Here is a 21,184-nt window from a genome sequence, read left to right as displayed (position 1 = left end):
ACGCTTTGAATGTTGTTGCTGTTCTGCTAGATAATTACTTACACATAAGGGAATTAGTGAGGGTTTAACATTTTATTAGACATTTCCATGTTTTAATTACGTTATTGTGTTTGTTTTGCTTAAGCTGACCATTTTGGCCTTCCTTAAGATGGCTGACCGAGACGTACAACATGACTGCTGCTGTCACACGAGGTTCTGGGTGAAGTGCGCATGCGTCACCGCCAGCAACAATGGCCTCATCCTGACCCCAGGAGACGATGTTCCTACCAAGGACACTCTGGGAGCTTCGCCAAAACTACAACAATGGACTGTCTTTAAAACCGGAACCAGCAAGTGCGATGACTTAATCTTGCGGACTATGTGAGAACTTTACCAATCGACCCCAAATCCACCAATGAGGACTGTCTAAAACCCCAATCTTGATACATTTTGACATTAGTTTCATTATAAAAGTAGGTAGGAAAGTGAATTAGAAAACGCTCTCTTCTTTGACGAACTTGATTTCCTGACGTTATGCTGACGGAGAGGACGGTGACACTGCTGGACAGCTGTTATCCTGAATCTATGAGAGACTGAATTGCGGCCTAACTTTGATGAGTTTAAAGATTTTTCCATGACTTGACTGACTTAGAGGACGACTATTAGCCAGATTAGGTCAATATAATGTTCTGCGGTTTGGACAATGATTTTCTAACAATTTGCAATTTTATTAGATAAATAATGTTTGATTAATTTAAAACTGTGTTGTGTCGATTATTTGAGGAAATTAGAATAACAGAAGAGTATAGATAAATGAATTGAATCACTAAATCATATATACAACTAACTGATTCATCACCCAATGAGGGGAATATCACAAGGTTGGAGTTAATAGAGTATTCAATGCATTTAGGGTTTAGGTAAAGATATTCCTTTCATGTCAGCGTTTGGAAACTTCTTCCTCGAGGGAAGCAGATCAAGGAAGTATGAGTGTTGGTGTTATGGGCCCCACCAATGAATGTATTTGAGTGAATTTGTTATTGAGGTATTTGGTCTGTGACAAAGGGGGAATTTGATGTTCTACGCTGTAACAGCAGCACATTTTGAAATTTTCAAGCAAAATACTGGTGTATTGTAACTTGCTTTTGACTGCTGGTATTAGTCTTGGGTTGCATGGAAACCTACCACAGCTATATATTTTCTACATCTGCACATCCCAAGGTGTCTATTGAGGGGTGCCCCTTCTCCCTCCCCTGATTAGCTTACCAGAACAATACATTAAACATGCAGTTTCATGGATTGTCAGTAATTTTTCTCCCAAAACATGGTAATATCCTTCATTTTCTTCACATTACACAAACTAGGGTTTCCAGATTATCCACGAAGAGAGATCTTGGAGGGGAGACTGGAGTTTTTCGAGACAAAAAAGAACAAATTGTGATTTTCTTACCCATACTTTGACATTTGCCGAGTATTCTAGGTAATCAAACGTGCTTGGATTAATACAAGTATCTTCTCCCTGGATATCTACTGTTTGGAAATGTTTGGCTTGGTAAGTTTCTGGGAATGTCAGCAACCTCTGGACAAAAAAACAGAGACATCCCCTATAAAAGCTGTAACATCCAAAAAACATTCCCTGCTCAAACCTATTGAAAACCCAGCCCTATCTGATACCTCACACACAGGAGAAACAGAGGGATAGAGAATTTTGATACCCTGTTCAACAAACTTTGCAAGGTCTGTTTATCTTTGAAAGTAATGCTGTGGCGGCAATACTGTCTCAGAAGTTTTACATTACTGCTGATGATTCCACTAAAAGAATATTGACTCTTAAAATGTCAATTCTGATCTTATTGCTTAGATTCTGTTAATTGAATCTTTCAAAAAACCTTTCAATAGAAATGCAATTGAAAGGAGAAAAGAGGGTTTCGTTAGGCAATTACATAGCAGTAGTAGTACACTTGGGACGTCAAGTAAAGCACCCTACTACTCATCCCCATGAAAACACGCAAACAAAAAACTGCTGCACGGTCCTTCGCCGGAAACGCGCCCAAAATCTGGAACGCCATCCCAGTCGGTATCAGGACTATCTTGTCCTTCACAAAATTCAATAAACAACTTAAAGTCCTTTTCCTCAACCGCTCCCTCCCGAATGGATAGCCACCATTAAAACGCTATTCCCTGCTCGTCGTCTCTTCCTGCCATTGTAGCTCTAAGACTTACCTCCTCCCTGCTATTCGACTCCGAACGGCTCCTCCACCCCCCTTAAATGGTTCAACCCCAAGACAATGTGCACTCTGAGGTTATCTCAGGACTCACGGACTACCTCAGTGCTGCTCAGCACACTTGGACTTCCTAACCTATATGTAGAATCCTGCTTTATTATATCAACCACAAGACAATGTGCACTCGATGAGGTTGTCTCAGTACTCACATACTACCTCAATGCTGCTCAGCACACTTGGTCTGCCGAACTTATATGTAGAATACTGCTTATTGTATGAATCTGGCTCAAAAACTGTTGTGAAGCGCTCCGATACCCTCGGGTCAGGCTAGCGATATATACAACTCCTTAATAAATAAGCATTCAAACCCAATTGTCTGAGTCTTCTAAGAGCGAAAGAGTTCAAGTTGTACAAACTGACTCCTATTCTGAAGCATTATAGGGCCTGAGTAGAGTCCTGTGTACTGCTGACTTTTGTTACAGCTCTGTTACCAAAAGAGAAGTCAAAACATTTATCTCCAAAAACAATAGTTGTATCTACTTCATCACATGCAATATAAGCTAGTTGGGAAGCAGCTTAATTAAGCAGGGCATCAATCAGTATATGCCTTACTTGTAGCGTTTAGCTATCAAGCATCAAGTGGTGCATAACGGATGACAGCAAGTTGCAAAGAAATGGGTATAGTTAAAGGGTGCTGAGAGGACTTGTCCTTCCAGGTATGGGTCAGTTCGCTGTAGTATGCATGCGAGCATATAAAGTGCAAACATTGAATATAGACATGCAATGGGCCGCTGCAGGGAGCATTCAATGCTATATAGGTTAGAGACATATCTTATACAATGTCAAAGTGTAGGTGAGACTAAGCATTCAAGATCTGTAGAGTGAGGCCCAGGCGAATAAAGGGCCCAAAAAGGCCTTAGTGGGGCCAAGGAATCATCAGCTTCTTCTTTTTGATATGTTGTTTCCAAATCTAAAACATGAAAACATCTAAAATAATAAAGGAGAACCGGGCGTAACCAGGAATCTATAGGATTTGAGGGAGGGCGAGCCAGTTTTGATGGAAGGGGTATCGGGGACAGTCCCTCATCCCTATGTACATTGTCCACTAGGAAAGGGGGCCATCATCTGCCCCTAGTCTCCAGGGATCTCGTTGGGTGATCTCTCTAGAATATGGGAGTAGAGAGGCCTCAAAATTTGAAGAGCTTGCAGCCAGGGGGGGGGGGGGGGTGGGGGGGGGAACGACCTGCCATAGGCATAGGAACCAGGCCGATATCTGGGGAGGAGATGTTGTCTTCCAATGTAGGGCTATAGTTTGTTTCCCTGCTCCCAAAATCTGCATGATAAGGCACCAGTCCGAGTGCGTCATGGCTTTGAGTTGCGCTGATCTCATGTCCAATAGGGACACCAAGGGGGAGTTTGGGATAGGGAACCCCACGGTGTCTTTGATGTGACTTAAAACCTCTTTCCAGAACACCATCACAAGTGGGCACGTCCACCAGATATGGATAAAGTCCCCTGTTGCCGATTGGCATCTCCAGCAGAGAGGAGAGAGGGCAGGGAGTATTTTCTGTAAAAGTGCGGGGGTGTAGTACCAGCGAGTCATTAGCTTATATGCCGATTCACGCTGAGTAATGCTCTTATAAATTCTTGGGATGCTGCGCCATAGTTGTTCTCAGTTCTTCTGGGAGGGCTCTTCCTCTATGTCCATCTTGGTATGCATGAAGACGGTGGGATTGCGAGTGATGTAGTACTTGATAAGTGCAAGAAATTAGACAATTGTGCCTTCGAAGGTGAAAACTAGGGACTCAAAGGACGTGAGTGGTCTGGTGGCTTCCTTAATGTACCTGGGGGTGAGCAACCAGTGTCGAAGTTGATATTATTGAAGTCTGCTGGCCTCGTTGACATGGAAGGGTTGTTTACATTGGTCAAAGGATTTAAATTTATCGCCTTCAAAGAGGTCTTGGATAACTTGGCACTCTCCCTGATTCCACTTGGGAAATGCATGTGGTTGTAAAGCTGGGGTAAACAAAGGATTCCGGGCTATGGGTGTGTTAGGTGAAGGGAAGGTTGTAGGCCTCTAGATACCCCAACCTTGTTGCATATCTTGAGAACTGTTTTCGAGGGGGTTGCAGCGTGTGCACTGCGGGGTCTGGCCGTTCTGGAGAGCCATGCCAGGTCCTACAGGGGTCTGCAAGCAACTGCCCTGTCCATGTGGAACCAATGCTTTTCACTCTCCCGTACCACCCATTCAGCTATATATTGGAGATGGGATGTCCAGTAGTATTCTTAGAGATTAGGACACACAAGGCCTTCGTGGTCACACAGCATCATAAGTAATTTGTTCGAGAAGCACGGACGGCCTTTACCCTAAATAAAGGAAGTTCCATCACACTGCAGGATTTGGATATCTACCCGTGGAATCTGGGTAGGCAAGTTGTGGAAGAGGTAGAGTATCTTAGGGAGAAGTATTATTTTTACAGCATTGAGATGACCCAACCAGGAGATAGGGATTTTTTTCCAGCGTCGTAATTCTTCTTGAAATTCTCTACAACAGACTGGCCAGTTGGCCTGGGTCCAGGTGGAGCGGGGCGGGGTCAAATTTAGGGCCAGATAGCAAATTGATTGGTCTGCCCAATGTATGGGGGAAAGGTTTTGAAGTCTATGTAGATCCGGAGTAGAGATGGTGGGATTTAGTGCCTGAGATGTAGACATGTTGATCTTTAAACATGAGGCTATTTCAAAGGAGTGGAGAAGCGAAGATGAGGCTAGGATAGACGTAGCCGGAGTGGTAATTGAGAGTATTAGATCATCCGCAAACAAGGACACTTTAAGATCATGGCCCCCAAAGTGTATGCCAATTATGTCTCGTGATTGGCGAATGGCAATAGCTAGGGGTTCCACTGCTAAGGCAAACGAGATGGGGGAAGAGTAGGCAGCCCTGTCTGGTGCCCTTGCATATCAAGATTGGGGGCGTAAGTTGGCCATTAATTCAGAATCGCGCTACAGGAGAAGTGTAGGGGCCAATAGCTTAGAGATCATTGTTGGAACCTAGGCCTATCTTATGGAGTACTGCACGAAGAAACTGCCGGTCAACGCGATCGAAGGCCTTCTCCGCGTTGAGAGGTAGCAGACCGGCCGGGATGTCTCGCTTTTGGACCTTTTCAATAAGATGGGCAATTCGCCAAACATTGTCAGCTCCCGGACGGTGGCGAATGAACCCCACCTGGTCGGGGTCAATCATACTTGGGAGGTAAGGCTCAAGGCGGTTTGCTAGTATCTTTGTGTATATTTTGGCATCCGTGTTAAGTAGCGCGTTGGGCCAGTAGGAGGTGAATAAAGAAGGATCTTTTCCCGGTTTCGGTATAAGCCCTACTTCAGCTTCTGACACTGTGGGGGTAAGTCCTGTGGTGTCAGAGAATGTATTAAAGAGGTGAAGCAGGTGTTCCTGGAGTTGAGAGAGGAATGCACGGTAAAAGGCAACTGGGAGGCCATCCGGTCCTGGAGTTTTATTTAGTTGGAGTTGTTTCAATGCTCTTTGAATTTCGTTTAAAGTAATTGGGTCCTCCAGCAGTTTCACATGCTGAGGATCCAGAGGGTCCCAGGTGCATGCATTGAGAAAGGAGGAAGCCTCGTCGGGCAAGTGGGGGCCTGCGGTGTATAGTTCATTGTAAAATGCAGCAAAGACCTGACCCTTGTCCCGTTCGGATGTGGCCCAGGTATTGTCCACGCGTTTGATGTTGGATACATGAGCTTTAGCAACCTGGGCCCGGACACGACGTGCCAATATAGCCCCCACATTGTCTCCCCTTCAAAGAATCTTTGCCTAAGTAACATAAGAGTATGTTCGGCTTTATTAGTGTGTGTGACGTGATCTTTGCGTTCCAAGGCCATAATGTCATTGATTAAGCTATGTTCAACCAGGTGGGCTTCGCGGGAATGGGTGATGGCTATAGAAGAGATAACACCTCGGATGGATGCTTTAAAAGCATCCCACCGTATGGCTGTGGGTGGTTCTGGGGGTGTGTTCACCACAAAGTAAGCCGGGATCTCCCGACGGACTTCTGCCGAGTCTACTTGATCCCGTAAGACGTGGGAAGGCGCCATCTACCAGGGGCGTCATATCGTCTACCCGGGACACGGAAGTTTACCGCCACATGGACGTGGTCTGATATGGATATGTCTGAGATCTCTGCTGAGTCTAGGGATTTAATCAGAAAGTGTGAGCGGAAGCAATAGTCGATTCTTGAGTAAGAACGGTGCACATGAGAGAAGAAGGTATAATCGCGTTGATATCTCCAGGTGTCCATCAGACAACCTCTGTGAGGTCCCTCTTCAAAGCAGCTGACATTGACACTGTGGTCTGATATGAGGCGGCACTACGGTCTAGTGTGGGGTCCCAAACCATGTTGAAGTCTCCTCCAAGAATCGCTGCACCCACTGGAGAGTGTAGGTGATCTTTCAAGAAGGATCTGAGAAGGGCATCTTGCGCCTGGTTGGGATCATAGATGTTGATAAGGGTCAAGGGCTGCGCGCCCAATTGGATTTGGAGTTTTACATATCATCCCTCAGTGTCCCATGTCACTCGAGAAGTTGCCCCTCCCAGTCTGGATCTAATTAGTATGGCAACCCCTGCTGTTTTGGAAGTGGCCAATGCCCAGTATTGGTGAGGATATTTCAGGTGGGCCACGACCGTGATATCTGTAGAGAGTAATTGGGTTTCCTGAAGGAAGATAATATCAGGGTCTTGGAGGAGTAGGCATCTCCAAATTGGTAGTCTTTTATTAGGAGAGTTGAAGCCCTGGACATTGAAAGTAAGAAGTTTAATTGATGGGTTTGTGGTCATAGTGTCATGGGGAATGTCCAGGGAGGTTGTTGTAGTCATGAGTGGAAGATTGGTACTCTCCCAGGGAGAAGAGGTAAAGCTTGTGAGGCGAGTGGTGGGCATACCCAGCTGAGAGATCATGCATGATTGGATGTAAGAGGATCGGTGTGCCGAGCTCGCCCTGCCCTCAATGTATTAAGGGAAGAACAGGTGGAAAAAGAACAGGTAATGGCCTACAGGGCCTGTAGAATGTACTGCCATTTCTGCAATGGTTTGAAAGTCAAGACTGAGGTCATTCCGAGGGTGTCACCCCTCCAGTAGGCACGACATGTGTGGGGGGCGTAGTAAGAGCTAGTGTGGATGGCACAGGCTCCGTACCCCGCTGCCAAAGTTAGAATGGTGGCTGGAAAAGGCAAGTCATTGGCTGCCAGGGAGAGGAACTAGTGGGGTAGTCAACAGAGGCAGGAGAGTGACCTCTACGGCCCTCTGTGGCCTGGGCGGATGTAAGGGAGTATACTCGCTGGCAGAGTGACTGCGTAGTGTTGAGGTTCAGGCCGTGGAGGGAGAGCAAGGGTTGCTTCTGAGCATAGTGAGCTAGAGGAAGCATTCAGTGTCGTTGTGCAGGTTGACGGATTGTGAGTTGGAGTACGGTAGTTAGAATAAGGATCGTAGAAGTTCTCTCAGCAGAGGATCTTCATGGATGATTCAGGGTGTAACTGGTACATTGGTGTGAATGTGGCTGTCCGAGGTCTCCGAGTTGTGAGTGGGTGAGTGAGGAGCGCTCATGGTGCGTAGCGATTGATGATTTCCTGCTTTGTTTGAAGGGAGATCTGTTCCTTGGCGTGTAACCTGGTTTTGGGGGCCGGGACGGTGGACCATTCCAGCCGCATCGCCCCCCAGCGGGGGGACCCTGTTGGAGAAGAGCCCTTGTCGTCTGAGTCTGGGGAGAGTTGAAGGAGCCGTTTCGCTTCATACAATGAGCAGAGAGCTTGGTGCTTGCCTTCACATGAGAAAATCAATGCAAAGGGGTGGCCCCAGAGATATTTAATTTGAAGATCCTGTAGTTTGTCTGTAATAGGCTTGAATTCTTTACTGCGATGGAGAGCGATGGGGGGCAATGTCCTGAAAGACTTGAATGGGATGGCCTTTGTACGTCAAAAATTGTTTCCCCCCGTATCTTCCGAAGGATGGCTTCTTTTTCTACAAAGAAATGTACTCGGTTGAGGATGTCCGGGACACAGCCCGGACGGTCCCAGGGGCCAGCAACTCGGTGCGCTTTATCAACGGTGGGGAAGCATCATCGTCTGGTCTGATTGTGTGTAGGAGGTCAGGGTGAAGGCCATAATATCGTGGCCCTCTTCTCCCCGCGGGTCCCCCCTAATGCGGACATTATTTAGCAGGCTTCTATGTTCTAAATCTGCTTGCTTCAGTTGCAGGTTAATATGCTGGTCTTCCAGTTCAGCCATTCTACGCCAAAGGCTCTCATGGTCTTCCACGTGGGTGTCCATCGTGCGCTCGAGGTCGTCCACCCGGCCTCCAGTTTCGGTGACATCTTGTCGGATTTCTCATAGGCAGAATTTAAAGTCACTCTTGAGCAATCAGATTTCAGCCTTGATTTCTTGTAGAAAAAAGTTCAGGAAAGCCTGTGTAATCTGGGCAGCCATCGGTTCTTCGACCGAGTAGGAGGCATTCGGCGGGTCCGAGGTAGGCTGCGGCTGGGGAGTGGATTTCAACCATAGGGATGCCACTGGATTGTCTTTAGCTGAATTAGGTGCGAAGTCTTTGCCTGCTTTGGGGCGCGGCATGGCAGAAGCCGGCTTAAGTTTAAGTCCCAAGGCGGGTCCCACCTCAGATAGGGTCCCGCTGTGCAGTCACCACAGCCGGTTGCTCTAGCTCTCGAGAGAGGGACAGTGCCGCACATGACCCACCGTCCCGGTGGGGTCACCGGCCACAACTAGTCACAGCCAGCAGCAAGCTCCGGGCCATGCACAGAGGGCAAAGACAAAAGCCGCACATGGGCTCTCGCCGTACACAGTGGTCAAGAACCTGGGAGTGCCGCAATGATATGTGTCCGATTAAAGTTCCTCGCGGGGCACTCTGTCTGCAGGGCCTGGGCCAAGATCAGGAAGCATCCTCAGAGCACCTCAATAGTTATGCAGCTGGCAAGTTATGGGGAAAAGAGGTAGGTGACCGGGGCCCCAGCGGCGGCCCGCAGTCCCAGCAGGGGAGGAAGGGGGGTCAAGGGCCCACCGCTGCGCGATCTCCGCAGCCCAATCTCCGCAGCCCATCTCCCTACCTTTAGGCAGTTATTCGACAGGGCCCCACCGCTGCTCGATCCCTGCAGCCGAACTCCCTACCATTAGGCAGCTTTTCGTCACTCCTTCGTCATCGCACAGCGCAGTGGCAGGTTCCAGCTTCCTCCATCATTGACAGGTGGGCCCAGTTCTCCCCCGCATGGTTACCCACATGATGAGGGCCCAAGGCGTACAGCACAGGAGGCGCAGGCAGGAGGGAGGGTTCCACACCAAGGTCAGACGCAGGCCCGTGGTCCAGGAAAGGCCCAGCAGTTGGGGGGAGGGGTATGCGGCCCGATGCACTATCACCGCAGCAGATCCCTCTCTGGCAGCAGCCGGTGGCAGATGCGGCAGGCGGGAAAGAACCTGTGGTGCCGTCACTTTCCTCGGGGACTGGCCACCAGAGCTCCCAGGCAGCGGGGCTATAGCACAGGCTGCCCTCCATGGGTGAATAGGCCGGCGGGCCCCCAGCGCCAGATCCGCTCCGGCTCTCCCGGCTCTGGGACCTCCGTTAAGGGGCGGGGGCAGCCCCTCCTCCGCTACACTCCGCCTGGTCGGGCCACCCCAAGGCCAGTAGTGGGAGAGAGAGCAGGTGTTAGGCCTTCCGACAGGGCCCAAGATGGCGGCCGCTCCGGGTGCGGTTGGTCCTCTTTCAGGGTCAGAAGCTGTCCGTGAGGCTCTCAGGGGGTTTTGGGGCCCCTCTGATGCACCCACGGGGCCTCTTCCCCGCAGATAAGCCCATCAGCCCCGAGAATGTTGAGCGTGAGAGCTGTAACGGGTGCGGAGTAACGGAGCCGAGCAAACGCACGTCCTAGTCCATTTGTGAATTGGCCACGCACCCCTATTCTGATCTTTTAACCCATTTAAATTATCAGTGTACTGGCAAGCACACTGACAGTCACTGATGGATAGATGTGAGTTATTAATGAAAGTATCCTAACAGGTAGTATGTTTTAAATGTCGCACAGCGATGGCCATACACTGCTAAATCATTCAGTGGGAATCTTTACGGTTTGCAAGTGTCACTCGTGGGAATTTCGGGGAGAAGATAATTGGTGTAATACAAAGGAGACTACTTAAACATACAGTGGCTGGAAGAAGGGTTAAGATGTTAGTATATTGATACAGTTCAATTTTTTATTTTATCTAAGTAGTGTTTTGTTTGTGTAAAGTAAGGATTAATGGAGTTGAATCACACAAGGTCTCTGATCCCATCTTTAAAAGAAAAATGTGCCCTAAAGTCCTTTAATCATTTCTTGACCAATTCATAGTGACAAAGAACGCTGCTTCACTCTACTTCCTTCACGGAGTCAATTCAGTGAGTCAGTTATACCAGCCTTCGGCTCACACCATCATGTACAAACATTTACCTCAATAACCCCCCTCTGTTCAATCTTGGATCTCTCCTAGCATCACTCTATGAAAACAAGAGGTGCCTCTGCAAATGGTGATTGAACAAAGCAATAAATACTTAAAAGCCCTGGACCTGTTTTCTGCTGCAGTGAACACAGCGAGGTCTAGCTGCTTCCTAGACCTTGCTTCATCAGTTATGGTTCTCTCCCATTCTCAATGATCAATCCCATCTCTCAGCATCAGACGTTGCCGCTACGTTTCCTCCAACATAACACATTTTTCATTCACCCTTGATTTCCTCTTATCCACTCCAGTGCCTCCTAGTTTTGCAGCATCTTAACAATACAACCAATCGATCACCCTTTTCACTAACAGTCACTGCTGAGCTAATTTCTGTATAATGTAAATCTATTTTGTGGATCTTCTGATCCTGTCAGCCATCAAATTATCCTTGCGCTTTTTATCATAATTGTTCCTCTCCTGTTTGAACTCACTCTTCATCCACTCTTTCATTTTGCTACTGTCATACTTTTTCTTTAAAACACACCACAAAGTCATGTAATCCACCAAACTATGGTCCTGTCCTTTAACTCTCATTCTTCTCTAAACTCTTAGAATACCTTGTTTTCAACCAGTTTCTATCTGGTTTTAAAAATTCACACTCCACCAAGACTGCAATTTGATCACATCTGCACTTCACTGCAAACTCTCAACCATACTATTCCTCCTCAACCTCTCTGCAGAACGGAGTCTTGTGTACTTGACCATCCTGCCCTCCTTTCCACACTTATCGCACTAGTTATCAACAAGTTCTCATCATACCTTTCTGAATGGTCTTCCTCAGTGTGTTAGTGTTCTTCTCTATCTACATCTACCCCTTTGAGTGTCCGTGCCCCAAATGTCTCCGTACAATTCTCACTCCTTTGTGTAAATCTCCTTGTGCTACAGTGTGAATACACTTTTTCATGTACTCGGATCATACCACTGGAGTTGGCTCCCTCTTAATCACGGTTACATCTCCTGCCTTCCATCTTCAAACTACTTTGAAGACTCATCTCCTGAACCTTGGAAGCAGCTACATGTAACTTTCTCACTCTTATTTTCCTCTTTCCCTAATTCCCTTCTTAAGTAAATATGGTGCAAGTATTATGTATTTCTTTACTGTGCATCAGTTCACTCTGCACTTAGAATTATATCAATAAACAACGAAGCCAGTGTATAATAAGGGGGCACTCAAATCAATGTGGTTCATCAATCAATCGAGCCACAAACCTCAGATTCCCTGTGAACCGTTATGTTCATTTGGAATATGCTTGGCAACAACAGAATAATACCCAGTGGGTATGAAAAGCCCTCACTCACCAACCTGGTCGGTGACATGCTTCATCATCGGGCTTCCACTGGGACGACCGAATGTCATCCCAGTGTGCTGCGACGCCAGGTTACTGCGGAGCTGGGTTGGTTGTGTGGGGAAAGTGAATTTAAAATAACCAATTAAGTCAAAAAAGAAACTTTATTAATTTTGCTTAAAAGGCAAGAAATAAAAAGGAGTGAGGGTCAAAAAAATAGAAGACCTGGTTCACTCCGTGGCGGTCAACATGTTTCTGCCTCAGAGATTGTTAATCGGGCATTCGTCAGGACCAGGGGGGGATGTGCGTAGACCCGGTGGTGTGCACGCTCTAAGGTACACCCAACCGTGGGCTAATGTGTGAAAAATCAAAAAAAGCACACTAAATAGTGTGACCTCCGCCAGATAAGTTAATGTGGGGAGAGGAACGAGTTTACTAACGAGGCCTGTCCGTTGGAAGCCTCATGGGTCCCGGTAGGGGGGTAGGAGCAATATGGCACACCGCCCTTGCTGCTCTCAACCCGCGTTATGCCTAAACAGCCTCTTGCTGCCGGGCCGTGGAAGCCCGATGATGAAGCATGTCACCGACCAGGTTGGTGAGTGAGGGCTTTTCATACCCACTGGGTATTATTCTGTTGTTGCCAAGCATATTCCAAATGAACATAACGGTTCACAGGGAATCTGAGGTTTGTGGCTCGATTGATTGATAAACCACATTGATTTGAGTGCCCCCTTATTATACACTGGCTTCGTTGTTTATTGATATTTAACCGAGGGGACTAGCCGTGTTGATCCCTTCCTCTCCTGTTGTTTTTGATCTTAGAATTATATCCACAACATATGATGCAGTATATCCACAACATCTTATAAAAATATAATGTATCCTATTCACAAAATATTCTTAATCTTCATCACCCAAATTGTTCAGTGATATGTCCAGTGATATTTTTGCTACGTTTCACCAGTTCTTATCAAAACTGCTTCTTGAAGTTCAAGGTAATGAATTAGTTTGGTGCTAATTGGAGTAGGGTTCCCAGCATTTAAATAATATTACATCGTCTAGCCTCTGTGTGACAAGGGAATATCTGCTAGGTGTGTGGCCACCAGCTTCTAAGAAGACCTAAATCTATTAAGGGTTTTGTACTAATAATTATTACTTGTGTAGCCTGTCTTAAGTATCCCTGCATTTTTTTGGTTTTGGCTTTAAATTTCCATGCAAAAAGAACAGCTAATGGACGGAATGCTGAAACAATGTCACACATTCACCCCCAGTACAGCGATCTGGGCCTAAATACATAGTTTTTTTGCACACCATGCCACTCCAGTTTAGACCTAGCCATATGCAAATCAGACTTGACCCTGCTCCCCATGGGAACAGCCCATCCGAATTGCCATGTCCAGGTCCTCCCTGGGCCCGAAACAAGCATCCTGGGAACCGGATTCAGGGTATCACCCCTCATCAGCCAGACTAGCTTGACTACAGTGGCATGGTGAGCACAGGGCCCTTGTCTGGGCGTACCCTGCCCACTTAGAGCAACAAATGCAAAAAGAACAATTGATGGACGGAATGCTAAAACAATGTCAAACATTTACCCCCAGTACGTAGATCTGGGCCTAAATCCAGCTTTTTTGCACATCATGCCATTCCAGTTTCGACCCAGCCATATGCAAATCAGTTGTGACCCTATTCCCCATGGGAACATTCCACCTGACCTGCCAGGCCAGGTTCTCCCTCCAGGGCTCGAAACAAGCTTCCTGGGCACCGGTTTTAGGGTATCGCCCCTCATCAGCTAAGCTAGCTTGACTCCAGTTGCAAGGTGAGCACCGGACCCATGCCTGGGTCTACCCTTCCCACTTAGGTCGATAAATGCAAAACAAATATGATTGGATTCAAGCTAACCAGGCTGATGAGGGGGGTGATACCCTGAAACCGGTCCCAGGATGCCTCTCTCCGGTCCAGGTAGGACCTGGGCAACACTGTTCCCATGGGGTACAGGGTCAAGATTGATTTGCATATGTCTGGGTCCAAACTGGGGTGGCATGATGAGCAAAGGAACCATGGATTTAACCCAGATCTGTGACTTGGGGTGTGTGTTTGAAAAGTGCCCATCATCTTGTTGTGTTTACATTTCCATGACAAGCTACCTGCTAATGATTGGAAAATACTAGCCAGCATTATTTAATTATTTGAGCGTTTTGTAAGGCACCGTATGACTCCCTACTCTCAAAAGATCTTTCAATTTGAAATTTCTAAATCCAAGTCGTTTTTGGCTGACTTTGCCCATCTACTTTTCCCTAGTTAATCTTAAGGGATTTTAGCTTGACAAAATGAAGAACCCAGTGTCTTTATGGTGTGTTATAGTAAATGATTGTGAGTCTGTGACCTATAACATAACTGGCCAAATAGGCATTGTATTATTTGATTGCCCACTCAGTCCTTCATAAAACAGGCCTGTTGAACAGTGGCATCTTGCCCTTATGGGTGTGATCTTGGACATGATTGTTTTCTGCCCTTTTTTTTTTATTTACTATACCCATAAAAAATAATAAACTATTATTCATTATCAGTAAACAAGGATCAAGCAGCATTGTGAGGCAGTGAACTTGTCTGATGGCTGTCACCTGTTCGCACCACAGACCTGGCCTCAGGAGCGTGACACAGGATACACTTCATTTGTGATGGAACTACAGCATCACCTGTGACTAAAAGCATCTGCTTTAGGCTTCAGCCATGTAGTGCCAGTGGTACTTGTCAAGCCTCTCCTATCTCATCATTGAGTCGTGGGTTCCCATGCCTCTAAGCTAGAGGCCTCCTTCAGATAACTCAAGGCTGGAGCCTGGGCAATGCATCAACCTGACATTTGCACTGCACTGGTTCCAACTTAAAGTTTCCTTCAGTGCTCAAGATGAGAGAGAGCCCTATTCCTGCCAGAGAGTTCGTGGAGCACCAGGCAACTGAGGACTTGCGGCAGAATGGGCAGGCAGCTGAAGGTAAGTAAAAAAACAAATAGGAAAAAGCTCTCAAATGTAATTGTGTATGCGGGTGAGAGTGTGCCTTTGTGTGTTTGAGTGCTTGTGTATGGGCGAGTGTGAATGTGTGAGTGAAGGGGAGTGAATGACCGTGACGAACATGGAGTGAGTCAATGAGTAAAAATAATTCAGAGTAAATGCAAGTGAGTGAGTGACAGTGAGTGGGAATAAATAAGTGAGAATGAGGGATTGGGGGAGTGACCATGAGTGAGAATGAGTGTAACTGGTTGAATGTAAGTAAGCATGAGTGAATCAGAGTGTTTGTGTAAGAGCCTGCAACCTGGAATGCTGGAGGTAATTCGTACCTTACAGAGGCACCCACGGAAAAATGCTGATGATGGCATACTAGAGAATGTAGGTAGTTTTTAAATATGGGCACCAATAGCAAATGCTTTGGCTGGCGTATTGGAGATAATTCTTGGCATTTGGTGACACTCATGGCAAAATGCTGGAGCTGGCATACTGGTGGTTATTCTTGACATAAGGAAGGACACCAAGTGCAAGCATGACAAAATGATAGCTCTGACATAAGTTGTAATTTTCACATATTGATCACCAATGGTATATGGACTGCATAAATGGCAAAATTATGGCACTGCCTTTTTGTATTTAATTGTCGTAAGGTAAGGGGGACACGCAACTAAATACTAGCTGTGGCACAATGGGTGTAAATATTGATATATGGGGGCACAATTGTTGCACATTTTGAGGAAAGAAATCACCTTATGAGGAGCATCAGTATTCATTGGACTGCTACATCATGAAAGTAATTGAATATTTAATGAGTGCTCAGTCAGACCCTGTAGCTGTTTAGCAAATGTATGTGAAAATTGTGCTTTAAAATGTTTACCGAATTGTTTTCAACAATTTTCTTGGGGAAGAACCTTCCCCCAAACCTTCCTGGAAGAAGAGGTGCTTGATCACTTCACTTGCTTGCTGGAATTTAGTGCAAGTATTGTATTATACGACACTCATTTGAAAGATCATAGTCTGTCACTGCTCTTTGGAAGCATTAAGTAACTCTTCAAGCGAGTTGGACATTTGTTTTGTTTGTAGTCCACTCAGTTATTGACTCCATATGAAATAGTTGAGATTGAGACACACAAAATCTACTATTAGAGTGATGACCTGTGTGACTGACCTGAGAGAATGAGACAGAAAATATATTTGTTTTCCTTTATTTTATTTTGCAGTTGGTGGTGCTGCCTTACCAGATGCTTTTGCATGAATCTACTAGACAGGCCTCTGGAATCAAATTAAAGGATCAAGTGGTGATTATTGATGAAGCCCACAACTTGATTGACACAATAACCAGTATATACAGCTCCCAGGTGAACGGCTCTCAGGTGAGATGGTATACTAGACACAGAACTGTCGAGCTGGAACTGTTTTTCTTATTTAAAAAAAACTGAAGTTTGAGAACTCACTTTGACAAATACTGTTTAAGAAAAATATTTTTTCGTTTTTCCTGCTTACTTGCATTTTGCTACTCTGCCCTCAGGAACATTAAGTGCCCATGTAAGTTCCCATGATAGACTTCCCACACATCTGAGAAGTGTAAGAAAGTTATGCACTGTCAGGGTTGGTTTAATTAGTACAGGGACAACTAAAGAAGGTGTAAAGCATGTGGTGCTTGACTGTGGATCGATTCAGTCCTATTTTAGCCTCTAATCTCTTATTTACATTGAAGCACAACTTAACGATGCACTCCAGGTGATCAATATTTCAGTTCAGAACCTCCGCTTTCCATTACCAATTGCCACCAGAGGAGCTGCATCACAAATCCACTGAAGGATTTTACTTTTATTCAGAAACCAAATCTTAGAATTAAATTAACATGGGTAAGTAGAAAGAATTGTTAACTTGATGCATAAAGCAACCAACCTCAAGGGATTTTTCTCAAAATTTTCTGAATTTATCAACACGCCAAAACTTGCTTGTTTGCTGTGGTTAGTTATATAGCGTTAAATCTTTAAAAAATGCACATGCTTTGAGTTATTCCACGTTGTTAGGCTTGGAATTCATGGTTGAAATGTTGCATTGGCAGTGACAGAAATGCATTAATTTAATTATTTTTACAACCTATGCACCTCATTATCCGACTCCTAAAACAGTAAATTCGAGAGGTTAGCACTCCACTCTCCTAGAGGATTCCATTGATCAGATTTTCAGTGTATTTCACAAGAAAGGAGGATCTTCCAGAGATCTGCTGTTAAGAATAGAAATTATTCCAGGCCTTACCTTAAATCTACTAAAGTCAGATCTCTTCAAGGTTCACATTTGGTTACTTTTGCTTTGATCCTGAAACCTGTTTTTAAACTGAGCCAATCCTTCTACCCCTCCCTGTTAAATAGTTCAAAGGGAGTATGTTGCTACGTAAAATAGTCCTCAATGTCTGTCTTATTCTCAATTAATCAATCATGGATTTGTTAAGCGCGACTACTCACGTGCAAGGGTCTCAAGGCGCTGGGGGGAGGGGAGTGCAGTTTCTGGTCCTTTAAGGTGAGGGTCTGTCGAAGAGCCAGGTTTTGAGGTTGTTCAGGAAGATCGGGAGCGCTGTTGTCTGTCTGAGGTGGAGCGGTATGGCGTTCCATGCTCTGGCCGCAAGGAAGGAGAAGGAGCGGCCTCCTGATCTGGTCTTTCTGGCGCGGGGAACCACGACGTAGGAGCGCTGGGCTGATCGTAGAGTTCTTTGTGGTGCGTGGAAGTTGAGTCGGCTGTTGAGGTATGCTGGTGAGGTATTCTCTCACCTTTGCTGATCACCGTAGTCGTAGCCTGGTTGATGTCAAGATGCACTTACCCAATTATGGTCAGCTTGAAAATTGTGGTTGGAGCAGTAACCCTTGTTATTGTACATATTGCAATTAACAGATCTCTCTCTCTTTATATACATACATATATATATATATCGATATACGAAATCACTTCCAGATGCTTGAAAAGCACAGAAAAACGCACTCCTTGTTAATGCATTTTTTTTTCAATCTTCATATGCCGTAGAACAGCCCACCACGTTTCAGCATCTACATGCCTTGTTCACGGGTGGGAGAGCTTTGTTATCGCCTATTTTTTTTGAAGTGCAAAAACAAAACAACTCATTGTTATGTGCATGTATTAATACATTCGTGGAAGGGGGGTGCACATGCGTGGCCCCACGTCTATATTGGGCCCCTGGGACTCCATACCCCGGAGCCCAGCTGAATACAGAATGTGGAGGGGGCTGCCCAGGTGCCCTTCCCGTGCCGATTTCGTCCCCAGAGATCCCCTCCCTGGGGCTCGGCTGTTATAAAATGAGGAAGGAAAAATGCTCCTGCCCTCTGGAGCGGACTTTTTCATCTGGTTCCCTGCCCCTTTCAAGCGGGCAAGGAAACAGATGAAAAAATTGCTCCCACCCGCTTGAGCAGCATGCTTTGCAGACTAGATTCCTCACACTGAATGCACAAGGCACGGAAAAAAGATGCAGTCTACTCCTTAACTTAATCTTATCTTAAGTGGCAGCATTCCCACATAGTCTTTCTCCAAGAGAATCACACCACTGCCCCAGAACTCCAGCAGCTGCGAAAGCACTGGAGAGGGATGATTCACTCCACAGTTTACTTGGCTTGTGCTCGAGGAGCGATGTCATCCAGGGGTACCCTTCCAGGTCCTTGATTCAACCATAGACTGATTCCTCCTGGGTAGTATGTATACCCCAAATGTGGATCAGGGGCCCTTCTAGAACAGACACTCTGATATCCTGGTGCAACATAATTAGCACATTCCACGGTTCCTGGGGGGAGATTATATTTGTATACTTGACCTCCACCTGGATCGCTCCCACCTGCACTCCCTCAGTACCCCTCCGCACCATCAAACAGAGCACTTCGCAGGGTGGGTTTGACATTAGGTGCTCGCAGATGCCTTGAGGGCGAAGCACCCAAGTCTATTCGCTTTACTCGATGCCTCACACCCTGTATGTGCGCCTCAGTCACATTCTCTGTTCCCATGCCGTACTGGGCTTGGTTCACCATGCGTACCACCTAGTGTGGGTGGTGTCTGATCATGACGTCCATGTTTTCGATGTGCGTTGGAATGCCCCACTTCCCCAGACTTCCACGTGGCATCACCCCAGAGATTGTCTGCAGGACCCTACATTCTGTGACTCCCAAGAATCTCATATCAAATACTGTATGGAAAACCACGCCTCAGCATCTATCAGGGCAGTGGAATGGGACACATTCAAAGAGGTCACTAGGGGGATATGCCTACAAGAGGTGACAGGAGAACATAGGACTCTAGATAGAGAGAACAAGGCTGTGGACCACAAGTTACCGGTGCTGGTACGGGAGGCGGATAGTGGTGATACAGGGGGGCCTGCATTGGCTGTTGCCAAGAAACAACACGCTGCCCTCTTGGAGCGTCTGTGGTGGTTCACTTTCACAATTCGGGCCCCTGGCTTGCTTGGTTAGCCTGCTGCATATCAGAAATATCCTCCCCAGTCGCGAGCACCTAATACGCACAGTATGACATCCTGGGTGTATTCTGAGATTGATACTTTGCGGTGTAGCAGGCGCCCACCAGCCAAGGGCATGGTGGAAGTTTTACTGTGCAGTCAACCCCTCCCTGCCTCACAACGATGGACCGCGAGAGCCTCGTCTCCCCAATCTCGATTGCTGATGTGAAGCAAGCAATCCACAGCAGAGCTAGAAACAAAACGCCAGGTCTCGATGGCTTGCCTGTTGAGTATTATGCCTCTTTTGCCTCAAGCCTCTCAGCCTGCTTTACGTAAATATATGATGCCCTGGATGCAGGGCGGTTGCCCCCATCCCTCCGCTAATCTTTTCAGGTCTCCCTTCCAAAACCAGACAAAGATCCTACTGCACTCTCTTCCTGCTGACTGATTGCCATCCTAGGCGTTGACTATAAGGTATTGAGTAAAATCCTAGCAGGCAGATATGCACAGGTTCTCCCTAAACTCATTCACCCTGACCAGAACAGCTTTGTGCCCGTTCGCAGTACCTCTCAAAATATCAGGGGCCTCTTTTATCTGGAAGACCAGGCCCGAGCCACTTTCCCCAAGCAGCCTGCTTAATTTTAGACCTCAAAAAGGCTTTTGACACGCTCGCGTGCGACAAGTATTGACCTGTATGAGAGTAGGTAACTGCCTCCTAACGTACACCAGACTAGTCTACGTAACAACGCGGGAAACGACCTTTACCACTACTCCTTAACAACGAGGGACCTGAACCACGATCCCTCAACCACTATTGCATTTACAACTACCTAGTCTAAACAACGACCTGTCTATAGTTAAGTCTGTCTGATTTTGTTTTTTTCACAAAGTTTAAAATTTTGTAAACCAAAATAACTGTTTCACATTTTCTAAGTTCATTTATGCAATTTACTAATGTATGTTATTTAAATTTACCTTCTGAGGCCAGTAGATGGCACTCTTGGATTTTTTGACTACTGTGTATTATATATTCACTGAAAAAAACATAGGTTTTACAGACGTTATAGTTAGGAATTAGCATTTAAAAAACCTTAGAAATTCACTGAAAAAAATCATAGGTTTCAGGGACGTTGTAGTTAGTTGGACATTTGACTCATATAAAACCAGAGAAATTCACCCGTTATAGTTAGTTAAGCTAACTATAACTCGTGTGCCCGCAATGCACTGGTGATGATGTCTCATATTACATCACTCAGGACATGGTCAGTGACATCACTGATGACATCACTGATGACATCAATGATTACATCATCCACCTGATAATCTGATGCACATACTGATGGCCTAATATAAACTTTGATACACGCACTCTAAAATACAGACTGCTATTTTGGAAACCATATACACAATAATGCCAGATACTATTACCGGAGCCAGCTACAACATTACATTTATTTACACATTTGCACATATACAATCTGCGTGCAACCATCTTTTTATTGCAAAACTTGCCCAAGCGACTGGCGAATGGATCTATGCCTTGCCAACATCCCTGTATACGCTCCCGATATCCAGCAGGTAATGGAGTATCTTTAAAACCATGAACTTGATTGTTCGGGCAGTGGAGCAATGGCGGATGCAACGCAAAAAGGTATCCTGGCGGAATGGGATTTCTGCGCAGCCGCAAAAGATCTCCTGCAA

General features: G+C 46.1%; 1 protein-coding gene across 4 annotated transcripts in view; it reads left to right on the top strand.

Moving 5' to 3' along the window:
- DDX11 (DEAD/H-box helicase 11) overlaps positions 1-21,184 on the top strand; it is a 652,402-nt gene that overhangs the window by 167,766 nt on the left and 463,452 nt on the right. For all 4 annotated transcript variants that reach the window (XM_085652300.1, XM_085652298.1, XM_085652299.1 and 1 more), the window contains exon 10: positions 16,245-16,397. In XM_085652300.1, coding sequence (XP_085508426.1) covers positions 16,245-16,397 — 153 coding nt within the window. The remainder of the gene's footprint in view (positions 1-16,244; positions 16,398-21,184) is intronic.

The sequence above is a fragment of the Triturus cristatus genome, chromosome 4_1 (genome assembly GCF_964204655.1).
Source record: "Triturus cristatus chromosome 4_1, aTriCri1.1, whole genome shotgun sequence".
NCBI lineage: Eukaryota > Metazoa > Chordata > Amphibia > Caudata > Salamandridae > Triturus > Triturus cristatus.
Note: the sequence above shows the minus strand (reverse complement) of the source record. Positions and strands in the feature narration are given on the sequence as shown.